This window comes from Phyllobates terribilis, unplaced genomic scaffold, assembly GCF_046119375.1.
Source record: "Phyllobates terribilis strain yellow unplaced genomic scaffold, ASM4611937v1 Scaffold_5__5_contigs__length_657084704, whole genome shotgun sequence".
Taxonomy (NCBI): domain Eukaryota; kingdom Metazoa; phylum Chordata; class Amphibia; order Anura; family Dendrobatidae; genus Phyllobates; species Phyllobates terribilis.
The window spans coordinates 114,591,868-114,613,066 of NW_027362765.1; the positions used below are offsets into that span (position 1 = coordinate 114,591,868).

At 39.3% G+C, this 21,199-nt stretch overlaps 1 protein-coding gene across 3 annotated transcripts in view; it reads left to right on the forward strand.

Moving 5' to 3' along the window:
• Positions 1-10,336, forward strand: part of CASS4 (Cas scaffold protein family member 4) — a 67,242-nt gene extending 56,906 nt beyond the window's left edge. For all 3 annotated transcript variants that reach the window (XM_073681011.1, XM_073681012.1, XM_073681013.1), the window contains 6 exons: positions 2,159-2,584; positions 5,665-5,775; positions 5,949-6,080; positions 6,169-7,506; positions 8,541-8,618; positions 9,325-10,336. In XM_073681011.1, coding sequence (XP_073537112.1) covers positions 2,159-2,584; positions 5,665-5,775; positions 5,949-6,080; positions 6,169-7,506; positions 8,541-8,618; positions 9,325-9,741 — 2,502 coding nt within the window. In that variant the 3' untranslated portion in view covers positions 9,742-10,336. The remainder of the gene's footprint in view (positions 1-2,158; positions 2,585-5,664; positions 5,776-5,948; positions 6,081-6,168; positions 7,507-8,540; positions 8,619-9,324) is intronic.
• Positions 10,337-21,199: the final 10,863 nt, after the last annotated feature.

The window sequence follows — 21,199 nt, forward strand, 5'->3', positions numbered from 1 at the left end:
TAGTAGGGGGTTTTAGCAGGGATGCAGGTTTTTTTTTATTCTCAGTACTATCTCTACATTCTGAAACATACACGTACAAGAATATAGCTACTATAATACTGCCCCCTATATACAAGAATATAACTACTATAATACTGCTCCCTATGTACAAGAATATAACTACTATAATACTGCCTCCTATGTACAAGAATATAACTACTATAATACTGCCCCTATGTACAAGAATATACTATAATACTGCCCCTATGTACAAGTATATAACTACTATAATACTGCCCATATGTGCAAGAATAAAACTACTATAATACTGCTCATATGTACAAGCATATAACTACTATAATACTGCCCCTATGTACAAGCATATCACTACTATAATACTGCCCCTATGTACAAGAATATAACTACTATAATACTGCCTCCTATATATAACAATATAAGTACTATAATACTGCCTCCTATGTATAACAATATAACCACTATAATACTGACGCCTATGTACACCAATATAACTTCTATAATACTGCCCCTATGTACAAGAATATAACTACTATAATACTGCCTCCTATATATAACAATATAAGTACTATAATACTGCCTCCTATGTATAACAATATAACCACTATAATACTGACGCCTATGTACACCAATATAACTTCTATAATACTGCCTTCTATGTACGAGAATATAACTGCTATAATACTGTAAAAAAAACTAAAAAATTCCAGCGCATAAGCTTCCAGGAAATACCTTTATTGGATCACGGTGAGTAGAGCAGGATAAAAAACATCTAGATAGTCGCAGCTATCTGAGGTAAATCATTAAAAACATCTTCAGACGCGTTTCTGCTAACAAGTAGCCTTAGTCATTGAACACACACATTTAAAATGAAGGTGAGAAGGTGTGTCCAAACTTTTGGTCTGTACTGTATAACAATATAACCATTATAATACTGCCTTCTATGTACAAGAATATAACTACTATAATATTGCACCCTATGTTCAAGAATATAACTACTATAATACTGCTCCTATGTACAAGAATATAACTACTATAATACAGCTCCCTATGTACAAGAATATAACTGCTATAATACTGCTCCCTATGTACAAGAATATAACTACTATAATACTGTCCCCTATGTACAAGAATATAACTACTATAATACTGCCCCTATGTACAAGAATATACCTACTATAATACTGTCCCCTATGTACAAGAATATAACTACTATAATACTGCTTCCTATGTACAAGAATATAACTACAATAATACTGCCCCCTATGTACAAGAATATAACTACTATAATACTGCTCCTATGTACAAGAATATAACTACTATAATACTGCCCTATGTACAAGAATATAACTACTATAATACTGTCCCCTATGTACAAGAATATAACTACTATAATACTGCCTCCTATGTACAAGAATATAACTACTATAATACTACCTCCTATGTACAAGAATATAAGAATATAACTACTATAATACTGTCCCTATGTACAAGAATATAACTACTATAATACTGCTCCTATGTACAAGAATATAACTACTATAATACTGCTTCCTATGTACAAGAATATAACTACAATAATACTGCTCCCTATGTACAAGAATATAACTACTATAATACTGCTCCCTATGTACAAGAATATAACTACTATAACACTACCTCCTTTGTATACACAAATATCTACTATAATACTGCTCTTTACTGATGTGAATATGAATTATGGTCGTTAAAGGGACAATCCATGATGGTAAAACAGTAAAAGAAAGCATATTCACGCCTAGACTCCACTATCTGCTCTAGCAGCAACAACTTCACTGACCACGAGTGATCTGAATGTCTGGTTGCTGATTGGCAGCAGTGGTCAGGTCACTAGTGGTTGGTGAAGCCATTGCTTTAGGACTGGCGGGCAGCGGAGTCCAGGGGTGACCATGCCTTCTTTTATTATTTTATCATCATGACTTACTACTCTCAAATTTAATAACAGAGCAGAGAACCACATTACAATAATTATGGGACTAAATGTTTTCTGGTCCACTGTGGTTTCCAGTTTCACATACAGGAAAACATTAACCTCAAGACGACTGACCATGTGTACTACCTTATAAGATATGCCCTAATCTTCATGTCGTCTTTTGCTTTGTAGAACATGTTGGCCAAGGCACTGTATGACAACAAGGCAGAATGCCCAGACGAGCTGGCCTTCCGAAAGGGTGACATCCTGACCGTGCTAGATCAGAATATCTTGGGTAGCGAGGGCTGGTGGAGGTGCTATCTACATGGAAGACAAGGTCTGGCTCCAGCCAACCGATTACAACTGTTGACCATACCCCAGAATGAGTCTCCAGTAGCACAGTCCAACTATAACTCCCTGGGCAGGCAACAATCCCCTCAGAACATCTACCAAGTGCCTTCTGCACCCAAGACTGAGGTGGCAACCATGTACGAGAGGATGGAAAACCTATACATCACTCCGGAAACAAAGAAGCCTATACCTGGGGACATCTATCAGACTCCTACTTGTTCTCCTGCTCAAGTCTTCTATGAAAGGACCAACAGCTCCTCCAGCCAGGTAAATAATCATCGAGAACATGAAGAGTCCCAGTCACTAGAAGTTCTTGAGTCATCCCCATTCTCTTCAGTCTCGGTATCTTTTTTTTTTTCTTTTAAGTTTGGACAACCAATATAACCACTCTGGAAATCTGCATTCATGGATTTTTCTATTTTTACCATCTCAGTTCATGAAGATTGTTTCTCAGAAAAAAAACATAAAAGTATGTAGGAATTGTGCAATTTCCTACAAATGTACAGAGCAGGGACTGGAGATAGGGTGTGGAGGGGGGAAGTTGTACATAAGTGTGCTCTCTTTCCCCCCAACATTTTAAAAATCGTGAGAGAACCTTTAGCAAATCAGCAAGGCAGTACTGGTAGTCAGACGGTCATTCTGTTGGCATGATTAAAAATTGTGATGATCATTATAAGGAAGAAATTTCAACAACTTTATGGAGAATTACAGAAGTCATAATCTTAAAGGGCATCTGTCAGTAAGATCCGCCCTCCTACACCCAGAGTCTATATGGGCATGCAGGTAATTGAAGTAAAATGATGCCTTGATATCTGCAATCCAATGTTTTATTCCAGAGAAATCCCAATTTTTCTTAATAGGTAAATCAGCTATTAAGATCTATGGGCCGGACATAGATCTCCCTGAGAATCTGCCTCCAGAGATTACTTTAAATGTAAAGGGGCGTTACCAGTGTGAGACTGTAGATTAGGGGAGCAGACTGTCAGTCATTACATAACGCCCCCTTTCATTTAAAATCAGCTCTGGAGGCAGATTCTCAGGGAGTTCTACCTCCGGCCCATAGATCTTAACAGCTAAACTACATATTAAGAAAAAGGTGGATTTCTCAGAAACCATTCAGTGGATCGTAGATGTCAATATATCTTTTTATTCAACTTTCTATGACCTACATGTCCATATAGATTCCTTAGGAAGGTTGATCCCACTGATAGATTCCCTTTAAAGGCAAAATAGCAGTATGCTCAACCTCACCCTCCCTCCCACAAACCACATATTTGGGCATACAGCTCCTTGAAATGTAAATCCAGCAACAGCTTTATATTTTCTATCTGTTGCTGCTTTCCTGAGAAATTAATGTTTAAATTCATATGCAAATGAGGCATGAAGTGCCTTGGGTATAAGACAAGCCTCTGCCTCTTTAGGTTGTTTCCTCGCCTAGCATCAGTCTCTTTAGCTTGATAGATCACTGTCTGATTTCCTTGCCTTTCGCTTAATGTCACACAGACAGTGAGCTAAAAACGGTGGTGCTGGACGAGGAACAAACTCTGGAGGCAGTGGCACGTTAAGTGCTCTGTCACGCCCAGAGAACGTAATGCATCATTTGCATATGATTGAAAACGCTAATTTGTGGGAATGCAGCAACAGATAGAAGAAATAAAGTTGTCAATGGATTTACACTTCAAAGACCTGCATGTCCATTTATGTAGTTTGGGGTAGGGGAGGCTGAACCTACTGACAACTTCAAAAAGAAAATACAAAAATTGGTGCCCCATTTTTGATAACTACACACTGAAAAATGACAACACGCTTTAAGTAGACTTATTTATTTATTTTTTTATTGAAAAAGGATTTAATAAAACAGCATTCACACTGGGCGCCGAGTTAATGTTTTTGAAAATAGACATTTTTTTTTAAATTTGGGGCCGCAATATGAAAGTGCTCTTAGGCAGCTTATTGCCCAATTAGGCCATGTTCACATGTTCAGTATTTGGTCAGTATTTTACATCAGTATTTGTAAGCCAAAAACCAGGAGTGAGTGATAAATACAGAAGTGGTGACGTGTTTCTGTTATACTTTTCCTCTGATTGTTACACTCCTTCTTTTGGGTTAGAAATACTGATGTAAAATACTGACCAAATACTCAACGTATGAACGTGGCCTTACTGTGATTTCTGGAGTTCACACGTTCAGTATTTGGTCAGTATATCATCTCAGTATTTGTAACCCAAAACCAGGAGTGGGTGATAAATACAGAAGTGGTGACGTGTTTCTACTTTTCCTCTGATTTGTTCCACTTCTGATTTTGACTTAAAGATACTGATGTAAAATGCTGACCTCGAGTTCCAGAGTCTGAATCGTGAAAATTCAGAATGATCTGCTGATCCAGATTAACACGATCAGGGTTTTTCAAGGGATGTCGGATAAAAAGAAGTTCCAGACCACAGAGTGATTGACTTAAAAATACTGATGTAAAATGCTGATCAAATACTGAATGTGTGAACGTGGCCTCATGCTGACCTCGAGTTCCAGAGTCTGAATCGTGAAAATTCAGAATTATCTGTTAATCCAGGTTAAAACGGTCAGGGTTTCCCAAAGGATGTCGGATAAAAAGAAGTTCCAGACCACAGGGTGATGCATTATAGGACTTGTACTGCGTTCTGTATTTACACCAGTAATGCAATGTTCTGCAGATTCAGAAAATGAAAAAAAGATGCAGCGCTAGGTCGTAAATACTCATCTCAGTTCTCTTCCTTTTATTTACCCTCTGGAATATTGTGCAACACAAATGTTTAAGCTCTCAACATAGTCAGCTGTTACCAGCAGCTGGTTGATGTCCCCGGCAGAGCGAAAGAGGGGACAGTATGCAGAGTGCTCTGCTTCATAGGCTGCAGGTCCAGCTTGCATTCCAAGGACTGTCATGTTTTCTATCAGTCAGCAAAATGTGGTATTTATAGATGTCTCTGTTTTTTTTCTTCTGTAAAGACTAATAGCTCAGAAAAGAAAAGCTTTGTGTTACGTAGAAGTAAAATTAGTGCAGTCCATCAAAAAAAACCTGGTTACTTAAAGGGGAATTCCATTATGATCTTCCTCTTAACTCCAGAATGGATGGTCACTTCAGAAGTCCAAGCCAACAAGATTAAGATGCTTGAGTACTTTAGCTCCTTCATGTTGTAAGTCATTAGTTCTTGTTCACTCCCATTAGTGGCCCAATCTCATTGTCTAAGATGACTTTTGGCCAACAGTTAAGTGTAGTTCAGACAATAAGACTTGGTCACATAATTTTACATCAAACCTTGAACTGGCTGTTTTAAATAGAAGACGTAATATCTATGTCATTTGTCCTACAGCATCTCTTGACCCTCCCAAGAGCGTCACGTGCTTCGAACGTCACCAACATATCCCAATCAGAAGTCTATGACGTCCCACCTTCTATGCTGAATGTTTCAGTTGTCTCCCCAGTGAGTACATTCTAGATAATTCACCTTCACCTTACATTTTCCTCTTGAAAGTAAGATGTCCTTCTGACAATGCTTCACCTAAATCCCACTCCTATTTGTACACATGCTTATGTTGCTGATGGTACACCTTAACGTCCAGTTATTTTTATATTAACTTGTATACTGATTTTTAGCGAGGTACCACACCATCTCCAGTCAATGGACGTTCTCCATTTCTCACACCGTCTGAACAGCAAATTTACGACATCCCATCCAGTCCAGACACTCCAGGAAGAAGCAATGTCATGACTCCTAAAGGTTCAAATGTACGTCTGGTATCTTTAAACTATACATGGTACATGTATCCATAATATCATCTGTGTTACTTTGCTGACCACTTTGTACCTATTACAGGTATATGATATCCCCCCAACGGGAACATTGGTTCACCAAAAGAACAGAAGTGAAACTCCGCCTGCGAGTCCTCATTACAACACTCTACCAAACCCCCGGAAGTCAGACTGGATTTATGACTACCCGCTATCCCCTGAAAGAAATCATTTAAAAGGTGGATGTAGAAAGATATCCATAGACAGAGGTATGGTGTATGACGTGCCTCCAACACGGTATGGACCAGTTCATTCCCACTGTGCATCAGGTCAAATATATGATGTCCCACCACAGCAAAGTAAGCCATCATCAATGGGTAATCAAACTCTCTACGATGTTCCTGCATCCCGAGATATTTCTGTTCCACATCAAAATGGAAGCTTAAGGAAAGGCTCATCAACTTTAGGGATGCAAGGGTTGAATCACATAGATTCCAAGGAAAATGTTTATGACATCCCACGAGGATCATCTGCTGGATCTCCCCCAAAGTTTGAGATGAGTAGCCAATCATACAATGAGAGAATATATGATGTTCCACCACCACTCCCAAGGAATTCTAAACCTTCTCTATACAGACTTGACAAAGATAGGTTATCTGTGTCCAGCTCAGAAAGTCGAACCAGCACCTTGTCTACTTCATCCAGTGCTTCTAGTGAATCCTTTACGCTGTCCCTTCCAGACGAAAGCACCGCCAAGGTAACTCTAGAACCAGAAGTGGCCATCAAGAGGATTACTGAACTTCAAGAACGGGTGTCGAGCTCCATAGCGAGCCTTATGATCTTTGTCAGCAGCAAATGGAGGCTTCAGGAAAACATGGAAGCCAATCTGGAGGACATTCACAGAGCTGTAGACAGTATTATCCTCTCATTAGAAAAGTTCATAGACTTTGCCCAGAGCGTCAAGGTCAATGCTTCTCACTTGACAGATACAAACATCCAAACGAGGATTAATACCCAGCTACAAACACTTACAGACTCCTTCCAGACCCTCTCTCAAAATCAGGAAGCTATAAATCTGTGCAACTGGTCGTTTCAGGCTTTGGTCATTAACAAACCTCATACGACACCTGATGACCTTGACCAGTTTGTCATGGTGGCCAGGACAATTCCAGATGATATCAAGCGCTTTGTGTCTATTATTATAGCCAATGGAAAACTTTTATTTAAAAAGCCAGAGAATGAGAAGAAGCTGAAACCTGTGAAGGAACATGTGGTGAGCCGAAAGCCACAGGTTCCCCTCCGCAAAGAAACCCAAGTTCTTCAGAAGTCATGTGTCAATAAAACCATTGAAAGACGCAAGGATGAAAATCGCCAGCTCTTCGGGCAGAAAGCTATGGAAGATAACGGTTATGTCTACCTTCAGGTAAATTTCCACAGTTACTTAAGCTCTTTTTATTTTATAAATTCCATCATGTCATCTGTTCCTATTGAAGAGCTTGAATGTATTGTATTGTATAAGATGGTTTAAAGGGTTTTAGTGTTAAAAGGGATGTCCAGGATGAGGAATCAAGTTTGTTGTTCTTTTTCTTCCTAGAAACAGCGCCATACTTGTCTGCAGGTTGTTTCTGGTATTGCATCATAGCTCTAGTCATTTCAATAGGGCTTAGCTGCAATATTAGATACAACCAATAACAAGTATGACAGCCATGCTTTTCTACTCCTGTACATTCATTAATCAAAATATTGTTGGTGCAGCAATCAATTGATCACAATGGATCCAGCATTGCTCTAAACCATAAGGATAAGCTGTAGTCATTGAGTGAAGTGTCAGCCAGCCACACAATGTAAACCTAGCATTACATGATACAGGTGAGTCCTGAATTGGGATCCGCGTCTATAACATCCATATGCCCTAACAGGCAGTACGGACATGGGCTGTGGCTAGCTGATATTGAAATTGTTCCCCCAACATTTATAGTCATAGGATCATCTTTAGGGATCAAATCACTGATTAAAGCATATTAGATCATATTTTAAAGGAGTTTTCCACTTTAGGAAAACTGAACCCCAAACTCTTTTCTCTACATAGCATAACAAACAAAGCAGATAGTCACCCTCCCCAGGTCCAGTGCCGACTCTCTTCTGCTGTTCTGCTTTTATTTTTTATTGGGTGCAACGGTGACATCTAATCGACAGCTAACGTCCCCACTGCAGCTCATCAGTGAGCTCAGCAGCTTTGCTGGCAAAGAGGTAAGAGTCACTGAGCTCAGTGATTGGCTGCAGTGCTGACGTGAGCAGTTGACATGACATTACCACTGTGGCCGGAGTAGCAGCAGAGAGCAGGCGATGGACTTTGGGGAGGTTGACTATCTGCTTTGTTATGTCTATTAAACTGTTTGGAGTCCACTTTTCTTAAAGGGAAATCTTCTTTAATGTATTCTTTCCCTTCTTCTACAGAAAAAAGAGGATTTTGAGAAAATGCAGAACTTATCTCCAATTCAACAGCTGGAAAATAAGACAAGTCCTGAAGAAAAGGTAAAGATCAGTTTCAACTTGTAGTTATTATATTCACAATAAAGGGTCTTTCTTCACAGCGAAATCAAGCGCTGAGTGATTTATTTTTGCAAATCTTTGTAATTAATGCTGCAGTACCACTAATATCCAGTTGGCGGTGATGGGTCCTTACATTAGCGTTATTTTAAGTCATGTGACATAAGTGACCACAACTATACCGATATGGCTTGTGTCAATGATTCCCTGAAAAAAAAAACCTTTGGATATAAATTTTAATAAAACGCCTGCCCCTGTTGGATAATATAATGTGAAAATAGCATACATTTCACATATGGATATTTATGTCAATCTTTTTTATGGAATAATTGATCTTGACGATATTCTATTTTATTTTAGAGGAAAGGATGGCTGAAGCCTGATTCCAGGATATATTCATGCAGTCGAATTGCTAGTGGGAGATAGGATATTGGCCAATGTGATCATTCAATGACCATGATTTCCCTGGACTACCCTATTAAAATGTATGCTTAGTGGGCATACTATTCCCATAGTGGAAATAAGGGGCTTACAAGCAACTTCTCTGATGCACATCTAGTTATAGTTAAAATCATCAACATTTTGATGTCTATATGCTCATCCCGAAGATCCTCATTATTCAGGAGGACAGTGTATCTCTAATGTAGTTATGATAAAAACAGAACATTGATTCCTTCTTTTTTTCCTTTAGAACCCCCCAGTCCTTACAACGAAGCCAGAAGCCCCTAGATCAACAGAACCAGTCAAGAAGATCGCACTCTCCGAGAGCTGCTACCTTTACTTCGGCGCTCTCCAGAAGGCGATCCGTGTTTTTGAAGACAGCCTCAACAAAAACGAGACACCAGAAGTCTTCATCACCCATGGAAAACTGATCATAATGGTCGGACAGAAACTGGTGGACCTTCTCTGCCAAGACGTCAAGACCAACGAAGCCCGCAATGACATTTTATTCAAGAGTAGTGAGCTTTGTAGTCTACTCAAAAACTTGGCCATGGCAACCAAGACGGCTGCCATTCAGTACCCAAGCATGGCCACCATGCAGGAGCTTCAATGTAGGACAAATGAGCTGTCCAACTATACACAATTATTTCGGGCAATGATGGAATGATAGTAAAAATGGTCAAGGAGATACAAAATTGATTGTCATGTACTGTGGATAAAAATGACCCAAGGTCAAAGACAAGGATACCAGTGAAGCCAAAGAAGATGGAGAACTTATTGCTACCATTGATTAAGTGTCTCTCCCGCTTCCAATACCCTGTGCTGGAGAGAACATCTTGGTGTCCCTTATTTTGCTTTCTACTGGTGTGTCGCTTTTAAAGAAAGGAGTATATGCATTGACTCGTAGAGTAGATACCTTATGGTCACACTCAAGATGATTTACTTCCTTTTGGAGGACTGCTCATTTACATACCTTTTTTCCCAAGAAGTATTGCTTCATTTGTATTAATTCCCAGCCTAGTCTGCTATCGCCAAAAAAAAAAACAGTAACAAAATAGAACATGTTCTCACCATTAATCGGGGAGACTGTTGACAACCTCCGAGTTGAAAGGAACCTCATTCACATGAAGATTTCAGTCTTTCAGCAAACGACTATCAATATACACAAGGGATTCACAGAATATGTTCCGTTTTCTCCTCATTTTGGGCTGAACACAAAGGCGATGAGAGCATCCTTATACTGTAAATTTATTTCCAAATGGACATTTGTACAGACTCGCTCCTCTTTTTATGTGTATTTTGAAAAAATTTGTATTTAATACAAAAGAATATTTAAATTACGCTTTATTCTTCATCCCTGGTTTCCTTTGATTTCTCATAGTTTGTCAACATATTCTAAACTGCTGTACATCATTTCCATACATCCCTTGTCCCCAATGGCACTTGCAATCTATAATTTCCCTAGAAAGGCCACTTAATCAGTATGTTTCTGTAGAGCAAGACAAGACAACCCTAGAGGACAAGAGAACATACTAACTGAATGCAGATGTTGTCCTTGGTCAGATCCAAATCCAGTACTCCATAGCTGCAGGACATCTACAATAATGAGAGCATTCTATAGACTAGTCTACAATAATGAGAGCATTCTATAGACTTGTCTACCATAATGAGAGCATTCTATAGACTAGTCTACAATAATGAGAACATTCTATAGACTAGTCTACAATAACGAGCATTCTGTAGACTAGTCTACAATAATGAGAGCATTCTATAGACTAGTCTACAATAATGAGAGCATTCTATAGACTAGTCTACAATAATGAGAGCATTCTATAGACTAGTCTACGATAATGAGAGCATTCTATAGACTAGTCTACCATAATGAGAGCATTCTATAGACTAGTCTACAATAATGAGAACATTCTATAGACTAATCTACAATAACGAGCATTCTGTAGACTAGTCTACAATAATGAGAGCATTCTATAGACTAGTCTACAATAATGAGAGCATTCTATAGACTAGTCTACCATAATGAGAGCATTCTATAGACTAGTCTACAATAATGAGAACATTCTATAGACTAATCTACAATAACGAGCATTCTGTAGACTAGTCTACAATAATGAGAGCATTCTATAAACTAGTCTACGATAATGAGAGCATTCTATAGACTAGTCTACCATAATGAGAGCATTCTATAGACTAGTCTACAATAATGAGAACATTCTATAGACTAGTCTACAATAACGAGCATTCTGTAGACTAGTCTACAATAATGAGAGCATTCTATAGACTAGTCTACAATAATGAGAGCATTCTATAGACTAGTCTACCATAATGAGAGCATTCTATAGACTAGTCTACAATAATGAGAACATTCTATAGACTAATCTACAATAACGAGCATTCTGTAGACTACTCTACAATAATGAGAGCATTCTATAGACTAGTCTACAATAATGAGAACATTCTATAGACTAATCTACAATAACGAGCATTCTGTAGACTAGTCTACAATAATGAGAGCATTATGTAGACTAGTCTATAGAATGCTCTCATTATTGTAGACTAATCTAAAATAAAGAAAGAATTCTATAGATTAATCTACAATAAATTAAGTATTTATAGACTAATCTACAGTAAGTAGAGCATTTTATAGACTAATCTACAATAAGAAGAGTATTCTATAATCTACAATAAGGAGAGCATTCTATAGATCAATCTACAGTGAGGATACCAGTCTGTAGTCTAACCTACAATAAGGAGAGCATTCTATATACTAAACTAAAATAAGGAGAGAAATATATAGACTAATCTACAATAAGGATAGCATTATATATATTTATCTATAATAAGGACAGCATTCTATAGACTAATTACAATAAGGAGAGCATTCTATAGACTAATCTACAAAAAGGAGACCATTCTATAGAGTAGTCTACAATAAGGAGAGCATTCTATAGACTAGTCTACATTAAGGAAAGCATTCTATAATCTACAATAAGAACATTTTATAGACCAATCTACAATGAGGATATCAGTCTAGTTTAATCTACAATAAGGCGAGCATTCTATAAAGTAATCTAAAAGGCTCTATCATGGTAGCAAAAAAAAGGTCCATCCCCAATTATCCTGGTCTCAGCTCAAAAAAACAACCTGAACGTACTGTGAAAAGAAAAAAATCAAAGAACTAGTCATTATATTTAACCACATACTGTACCTTTTTTAGGGTAAATTTCAGGTGTCCGTAGAGACTTCCTTTACTCTTTTATGTATGGACCATGTCCTTCTACTGGTGTATATTGCCCCCTAGTGTACACATAAATACAATCAGCATGTCATTTGTTACGCTGAGCGGTTCACATTGCTTACCCCTTTTGCTGTTAGGTGGTCGGGCTCAGTTTGTCGGCAGTTGGAGAGTCACATGGCTTTGATATAACTGAAATAAAAGGACCTTGCGAATCAGAAACATCTACCCACCTGAGGTGCACAGTGGCAGCTATGGGTAAACATTGATGTGGATGGTGACCAGGATAAAGTCTCTATAACAATACTGCAAAAAATCAGAAGAAGGAACAGCCTCAGGCTTTGGGCCTCTCACTTTAAATTTCTGTATAGAATTATTAATTTAAAAAAATAACATTTGAAGTCCATCTTGTCATTGGTGCTCAGAGCTTGTTCTGGTGATTTATAATCTGGGATGTGTCGATTTTACAAAAGACTTCTGGTGTGAGAAAACCATCTGCTCCCTACTTTGTAGTGGCTCAGTTACACTGCTAGGGGTTACTACAGCAAGCTTGCTGACTGGTTCAAAAAACAATACGTGAAATAATAAGTCAGGATAAGTAATGTAATGTATATACACAGTGACTCTACCAGCAGAATAGTGAGTGCAGCTCTGGAGTATAATACAGGATGTAACTTAGGATCAGTACAGGTAAGGAATGTAATGTATGTACACAGCGACTACACCAGCAGAATAGTGAGTGCAGCTCTGGAATATAATACAGGATGTAACTCAGGATCAGTACAGGATAAGTAATGTAATGTATGTACACAGTGACTCCACCAGCAGAATAGTGAGTGCAGCTCTGGAGTATAATACAGGATGTAACTCAGGATCAGTACAGGATAAGTAATGTAATGTATGTACACAGTGACTCCACCAGCAGAATAGTGAGTGCAGCTCTGGAGTATAATACAGGATGTAACTCAGGATCAGTACAGGATAAGTAATGTAATGTATGTACACAGTGACTCCACCAGCAGAATAGTGAGTGCAGCTCTGGAGTATAATACAGGATGTAACTCAGGATCAGTACAGGATAAGTAATGTAATGTATGTACACAGTGACTCCACCAGCAGAATAGTGAGTGCAGCTCTGGAGTATAATACAGGATGTAACTCAGGATCAGTACAGGATAAGTAATGTAATGTATGTACACAGTGACTCCACCAGCAGAATAGTGAGTGCAGCTCTGGAATATAATACAGGATGTAACTCAGGATCAGTACAGGATAAGTAATGTAATGTATGTACACAGTGACTCCACCAGCAGAATAGTGAGTGCAGCTCTGGAGTATAGTACAGGATGTAACTCAGGATCAGTACAGTTTAAGTAATGTAATGTATGTACACAGTGACTCCACCAGCAGAATAGTGAGTGCAGCTCTGGAGTATAATACAGGATGTAACTCAGGATCAGTACAGGATAAGTAATGTAATGTATGTACACAGTGACTCCACCAGCAGAATAGTGAGTGCAGCTCTGGAGTATAATACAGGATGTAACTCAGGATCAGTACAGGATAAGTAATGTAATGTATGTACACAGTGACTCCACCAGCAGAATAGTGAGTGCAGCTCTGGAATATAATACAGGATGTAACTCAGGATCAGTACAGGATAAGTAATGTAATGTATGTACACAGTGACTCCACCAGCAGAATAGTGAGTGCAGCTCTGGAGTATAGTACAGGATGTAACTCAGGATCAGTACAGTTTAAGTAATGTAATGTATGTACACAGTGACTCCACCAGCAGAATAGTGAGTGCAGCTCTGGAGTATAATACAGGATGTAACTCAGGATCAGTACAGGATAAGTAATGTAATGTATGTACACAGTCACTCCACCAGCAGAATAGTGAGTGCAGCTCTGGAGTATAATACAGGATGTAACTCAGGATCAGTACAGGATAAGTAATGTAATGTATGTACACAGTGACTCCACCAGCAGAATAGTGAGTGCAGCTCTGGAATATAATACAGGATGTAACTCAGGATCAGTACAGGGTAAGTAATGTAATGTATGTACACAGTGACTCCACCAGCAGAATAGTGAGTGCAGCTCTGGAGTATAATACAGGATGTAACTTAGGATCAGTACAGGATAAGTAATATAATGTATGTGCACAGTGACTCCACCAGCAGAATAGTGAGTGCAGCTCTGGAGTATAATACAGGATGTAACTCAGGATCAGTACAGGATAAGTAATGTAATGTATGTACACAGTGACTCCACCAGCAGAATAGTGAGTGCAGCTCTGGAGTATAATACAGGATGTAACTTAGGATCAGTACAGGATAAGTAATATAATGTATGTGCACAGTGACTCCACCAGCAGAATAGTGAGTGCAGCTCTGGAGTATAATACAGATGTAACTCAGGATCAGCACAGGATAAGTAATGTAATGTATGTACACAGTGACTCCACCAGCAGAATAGTGAGTGCAGCTCTGGAGTATAATACAGGATGTAACTTAGGATCAGTACAGGATAAGTAATATAATGTATGTGCACAGTGACTCCACCAGCAGAATAGTGAGTGCAGCTCTGGAGTATAATACAGGATGTAACTCAGGATCAGTACAGGATAAGTAATGTAATGTATATACACAGTGACTCTACCAGCAGAATAGTGAGTGCAGCTCTGGAATATAATACAGGATGTAACTCAGGATCAGTACAGGATAAGTAATGTAATGTATGTACACAGTGACTCCACCAGCAGAATAGTGAGTGCAGCTCTGGAGTATAATACAGGATGTAACTTAGGATCAGTACAGGATAAGTAATATAATGTATGTGCACAGTGACTCCACCAGCAGAATAGTGAGTGCAGCTCTGGAGTATAATACAGGATGTAACTCAGGATCAGTACAGGATAAGTAATGTAATGCATGTACACAGTGACTCCACCAGCAGAATAGAGAGTGCAGCTCTGGAGTGTAATACAGGATGTAACTCAGGGTCAGTACAGGATAAGTAATGTAATGTATGTATACAGTGACTGCACCAGCAGAATAGTGAGTGCAGCTCTGGAGTATAATACAGGATGTAACTCAGGGTCAGTACAGGATAAGTAATGTAATGTATGTATACAGTGACTCCACCAGCAGAATAGTGAGTGCAGCTCTGGAGTGTAATACAGGATGTATCTCAGGGTCAGTACAGGATAAGTAATGTAATGTATGTATACAGTGACTGCACCAGCAGAATAGTGAGTGCAGCTCTGGAGTATAATACAGGATATAACTCAGGATCAGTACAGGATAAGTAATGTAATGTATGTACACAGTGACTGCACCAGCAGAATAGTGAGTGCAGCTCTGCAGTATAATACAGGATGTAACTCGGGATCAGTATAGGATAAGTAATGTAATGTATGTACACAGTGACTGCACCAGCAGAATAGTGAGTGCAGCTCTGGAGTATAATAGAGGATGTAACTCAGGATCAGTACAGGATAAGTAATGTATGTACAGTACACAGTGACTCCACCAGCAGAATAGTGAGTGCAGCTCTGGAGTATAATAGAGGATGTAACTCAGGATCAGTACAGGATAAGTAATGTAATGTATGTACACAGTGACTCCACCAGCAGAATAGTGAGTGCAGCTCTGGAGTATAATACAGGATGAAACTCAGGATCAGTACTGGATAAGTAATGTAATGTATGTACACAGTGACTCCACCAGCAGAATAGTGAGTGCAGCTCTGGAGTATAATACAGGATGTAACTCAGGATCAGTACAGGATAAGTAATGTAATGTATATACACAGTGACTCCACCAGCAGGATAGTGAGGGCAGCTCTGGAGTATAATACAGGATGTAACTGAGGATCAGCACAGGATAAGTAATGTAATGTAATGTATGTACACAGTGACTGCACCAGCAGAATAGTGAGTGCAGCTCTGGAGTATAATACAGGATGTAACTCAGGATCAGTACAGGATAAGTAATGTAATGTATGTACACAGTGACTCCACCAGCAGAATAGTGAGTGCAGCTCTGGAGTATAATACAGGATGTAACTCAGGATCAGTACAGGATAAGTAATGTAATGTATGTACACAGTCACTCCACCAGCAGAATAGTGAGTGCAGCTCTGGAGTATAATACAGGATGTAACTCAGGATCAGTACAGGATAAGTAATGTAATGTATGTACACAGTGACTCCACCAGCAGAATAGTGAGTGCAGCTCTGGAATATAATACAGGATGTAACTCAGGATCAGTACAGGATAAGTAATGTAATGTATGTACACAGTGACTCCACCAGCAGAATAGTGAGTGCAGCTCTGGAGTATAATACAGGATGTAACTTAGGATCAGTACAGGATAAGTAATATAATGTATGTGCACAGTGACTCCACCAGCAGAATAGTGAGTGCAGCTCTGGAGTATAATACAGGATGTAACTCAGGATCAGTACAGGATAAGTAATGTAATGTATATACACAGTGACTCTACCAGCAGAATAGTGAGTGCAGCTCTGGAATATAATACAGGATGTAACTCAGGATCAGTACAGGATAAGTAATGTAATGTATGTACACAGTGACTCCACCAGCAGAATAGTGAGTGCAGCTCTGGAGTATAATACAGGATGTAACTTAGGATCAGTACAGGATAAGTAATATAATGTATGTGCACAGTGACTCCACCAGCAGAATAGTGAGTGCAGCTCTGGAGTATAATACAGGATGTAACTCAGGATCAGTACAGGATAAGTAATGTAATGCATGTACACAGTGACTCCACCAGCAGAATAGAGAGTGCAGCTCTGGAGTGTAATACAGGATGTAACTCAGGGTCAGTACAGGATAAGTAATGTAATGTATGTATACAGTGACTGCACCAGCAGAATAGTGAGTGCAGCTCTGGAGTATAATACAGGATGTAACTCAGGGTCAGTACAGGATAAGTAATGTAATGTATGTATACAGTGACTCCACCAGCAGAATAGTGAGTGCAGCTCTGGAGTGTAATACAGGATGTAACTCAGGGTCAGTACAGGATAAGTAATGTAATGTATGTATACAGTGACTGCACCAGCAGAATAGTGAGTGCAGCTCTGGAGTATAATACAGGATATAACTCAGGATCAGTACAGGATAAGTAATGTAATGTATGTACACAGTGACTGCACCAGCAGAATAGTGAGTGCAGCTCTGCAGTATAATACAGGATGTAACTCGGGATCAGTATAGGATAAGTAATGTAATGTATGTACACAGTGACTGCACCAGCAGAATAGTGAGTGCAGCTCTGGAGTATAATAGAGGATGTAACTCAGGATCAGTACAGGATAAGTAATGTATGTACAGTACACAGTGACTCCACCAGCAGAATAGTGAGTGCAGCTCTGGAGTATAATAGAGGATGTAACTCAGGATCAGTACAGGATAAGTAATGTAATGTATGTACACAGTGACTCCACCAGCAGAATAGTGAGTGCAGCTCTGGAGTATAATACAGGATGAAACTCAGGATCAGTACTGGATAAGTAATGTAATGTATGTACACAGTGACTCCACCAGCAGAATAGTGAGTGCAGCTCTGGAGTATAATACAGGATGTAACTCAGGATCAGTACAGGATAAGTAATGTAATGTATATACACAGTGACTCCACCAGCAGGATAGTGAGGGCAGCTCTGGAGTATAATACAGGATGTAACTGAGGATCAGCACAGGATAAGTAATGTAATGTAATGTATGTACACAGTGACTGCACCAGCAGAATAGTGAGTGCAGCTCTGGAGTATAATACAGGATGTAACTCAGGATCAGTACAGGATAAGTAATGTAATGTATGTACACAGTGACTCCACCAGCAGAATAGTGAGTGCAGCTCTGGAGTATAATACAGGATGTAACTCAGGATCAGTACAGGATAAGTAATGTAATGTATGTACACAGTCACTCCACCAGCAGAATAGTGAGTGCAGCTCTGGAGTATAATACAGGATGTAACTCAGGATCAGTACAGGATAAGTAATGTAATGCATGTACACAGTGACTCCACCAGCAGAATAGTGAGTGCAGCTCTGGAATATAATACAGGATGTAACTCAGGATCAGTACAGGATAAGTAATGTAATGTATGTACACAGTGACTCCACCAGCAGAATAGTGAGTGCAGCTCTGGAGTATAATACAGGATGTAACTTAGGATCAGTACAGGATAAGTAATATAATGTATGTGCACAGTGACTCCACCAGCAGAATAGTGAGTGCAGCTCTGGAGTATAATACAGGATGTAACTCAGGATCAGTACAGGATAAGTAATGTAATGTATATACACAGTGACTCTACCAGCAGAATAGTGAGTGCAGCTCTGGAATATAATACAGGATGTAACTCAGGATCAGTACAGGATAAGTAATGTAATGTATGTACACAGTGACTCCACCAGCAGAATAGTGAGTGCAGCTCTGGAGTATAATACAGGATGTAACTTAGGATCAGTACAGGATAAGTAATATAATGTATGTGCACAGTGACTCCACCAGCAGAATAGTGAGTGCAGCTCTGGAGTATAATACAGGATGTAACTCAGGATCAGTACAGGATAAGTAATGTAATGCATGTACACAGTGACTCCACCAGCAGAATAGAGAGTGCAGCTCTGGAGTGTAATACAGGATGTAACTCAGGGTCAGTACAGGATAAGTAATGTAATGTATGTATACAGTGACTGCACCAGCAGAATAGTGAGTGCAGCTCTGGAGTATAATACAGGATGTAACTCAGGGTCAGTACAGGATAAGTAATGTAATGTATGTATACAGTGACTCCACCAGCAGAATAGTGAGTGCAGCTCTGGAGTGTAATACAGGATGTAACTCAGGGTCAGTACAGGATAAGTAATGTAATGTATGTATACAGTGACTGCACCAGCAGAATAGTGAGTGCAGCTCTGGAGTATAATACAGGATATAACTCAGGATCAGTACAGGATAAGTAATGTAATGTATGTACACAGTGACTGCACCAGCAGAATAGTGAGTGCAGCTCTGCAGTATAATACAGGATGTAACTCGGGATCAGTATAGGATAAGTAATGTAATGTATGTACACAGTGACTGCACCAGCAGAATAGTGAGTGCAGCTCTGGAGTATAATAGAGGATGTAACTCAGGATCAGTACAGGATAAGTAATGTATGTACAGTACACAGTGACTCCACCAGCAGAATAGTGAGTGCAGCTCTGGAGTATAATAGAGGATGTAACTCAGGATCAGTACAGGATAAGTAATGTAATGTATGTACACAGTGACTCCACCAGCAGAATAGTGAGTGCAGCTCTGGAGTATAATACAGGATGAAACTCAGGATCAGTACTGGATAAGTAATGTAATGTATGTACACAGTGACTCCACCAGCAGAATAGTGAGTGCAGCTCTGGAGTATAATACAGGATATAACTCAGGATCAGTACAGGATAAATAATGTAATATATGTACACAGTGACTCCACCAGCAGAATAGTGAGTGCAGCTCTGGAGTATAATACTGGATATAACTCATGATCAGTACAGGATAAGTAATGTAATGTATGTACATAGTGACTCCATCAGCAGAATAGTGAGTGCAGCTCTGCAGCATAATACAAGATGTAACTCATGATCAGTACAGGATAAGTAATGTAATGTATGTACACAGTGACTCCACCAGCAGAATAGTGAGTGCAGCTCTGGAGTATAATAGAGGATGTAACTCAGGATCAGTACAGGATAAGTAATGTAATGTATGTACACAGTGACTCCACCAGCAGAATAGTGAGTGCAGCTCTGGAGTATAATACAGGATGAAACTCAGGATCAGTACTGGATAAGTAATGTAATGTATGTACACAGTGACTCCACCAGCAGAATAGTGAGTGCAGCTCTGGAGTATAATACAGGATGTAACTCAGGATCAGTACAGGATAAGTAATGTAATGTATATACACAGTGACTCCACCAGCAGGATAGTGAGGGCAGCTCTGGAGTATAATACAGGATGTAACTGAGGATCAGCACAGGATAAGTAATGTAATGTAATGTATGTACACAGTGACTGCACCAGCAGAATAGTGAGTGCAGCTCTGGAGTATAATACAGGATGTAACTCAGGATCAGTACAGGATAAGTAATGTAATGTATGTACACAGTGACTCCACCAGCAGAATAGTGAGTGCAGCTCTGGAGTATAATACAGGATGTAACTCAGGATCAGTACAGGATAAGTAATGTAATGTATGTACACAGTCACTCCACCAGCAGAATAGTGAGTGCAGCTCTGGAGTATAATACAGGATGTAACTCAGGATCAGTACAGGATAAGTAATGTAATGTATGTACACAGTGACTCCACCAGCAGAATAGTGAGTGCAGCTCTGGAATATAATACAGGATGTAACTCAGGATCAGTACAGGATAAGTAATGTAATGTATGTACACAGTGACTCCACCAGCAGAATAGTGAGTGCAGCTCTGGAGTATAATACAGGATGTAACTTAGGATCAGTACAGGATAAGTAATATAATGTATGTGCACAGTGACTCCACCAGCAGAATAGTGAGTGCAGCTCTGGAGTATAATACAGGATGTAACTCAGGATCAGTACAGGATAAGTAATGTAATGTATATACACAGTGACTCTACCAGCAGAATAGTGAGTGCAGCTCTGGAATATAATACAGGATGTAACTCAGGATCAGTACAGGATAAGTAATGTAATGTATGTACACAGTGACTCCACCAGCAGAATAGTGAGTGCAGCTCTGGAGTATAATACAGGATGTAACTTAGGATCAGTACAGGATAAGTAATATAATGTATGTGCA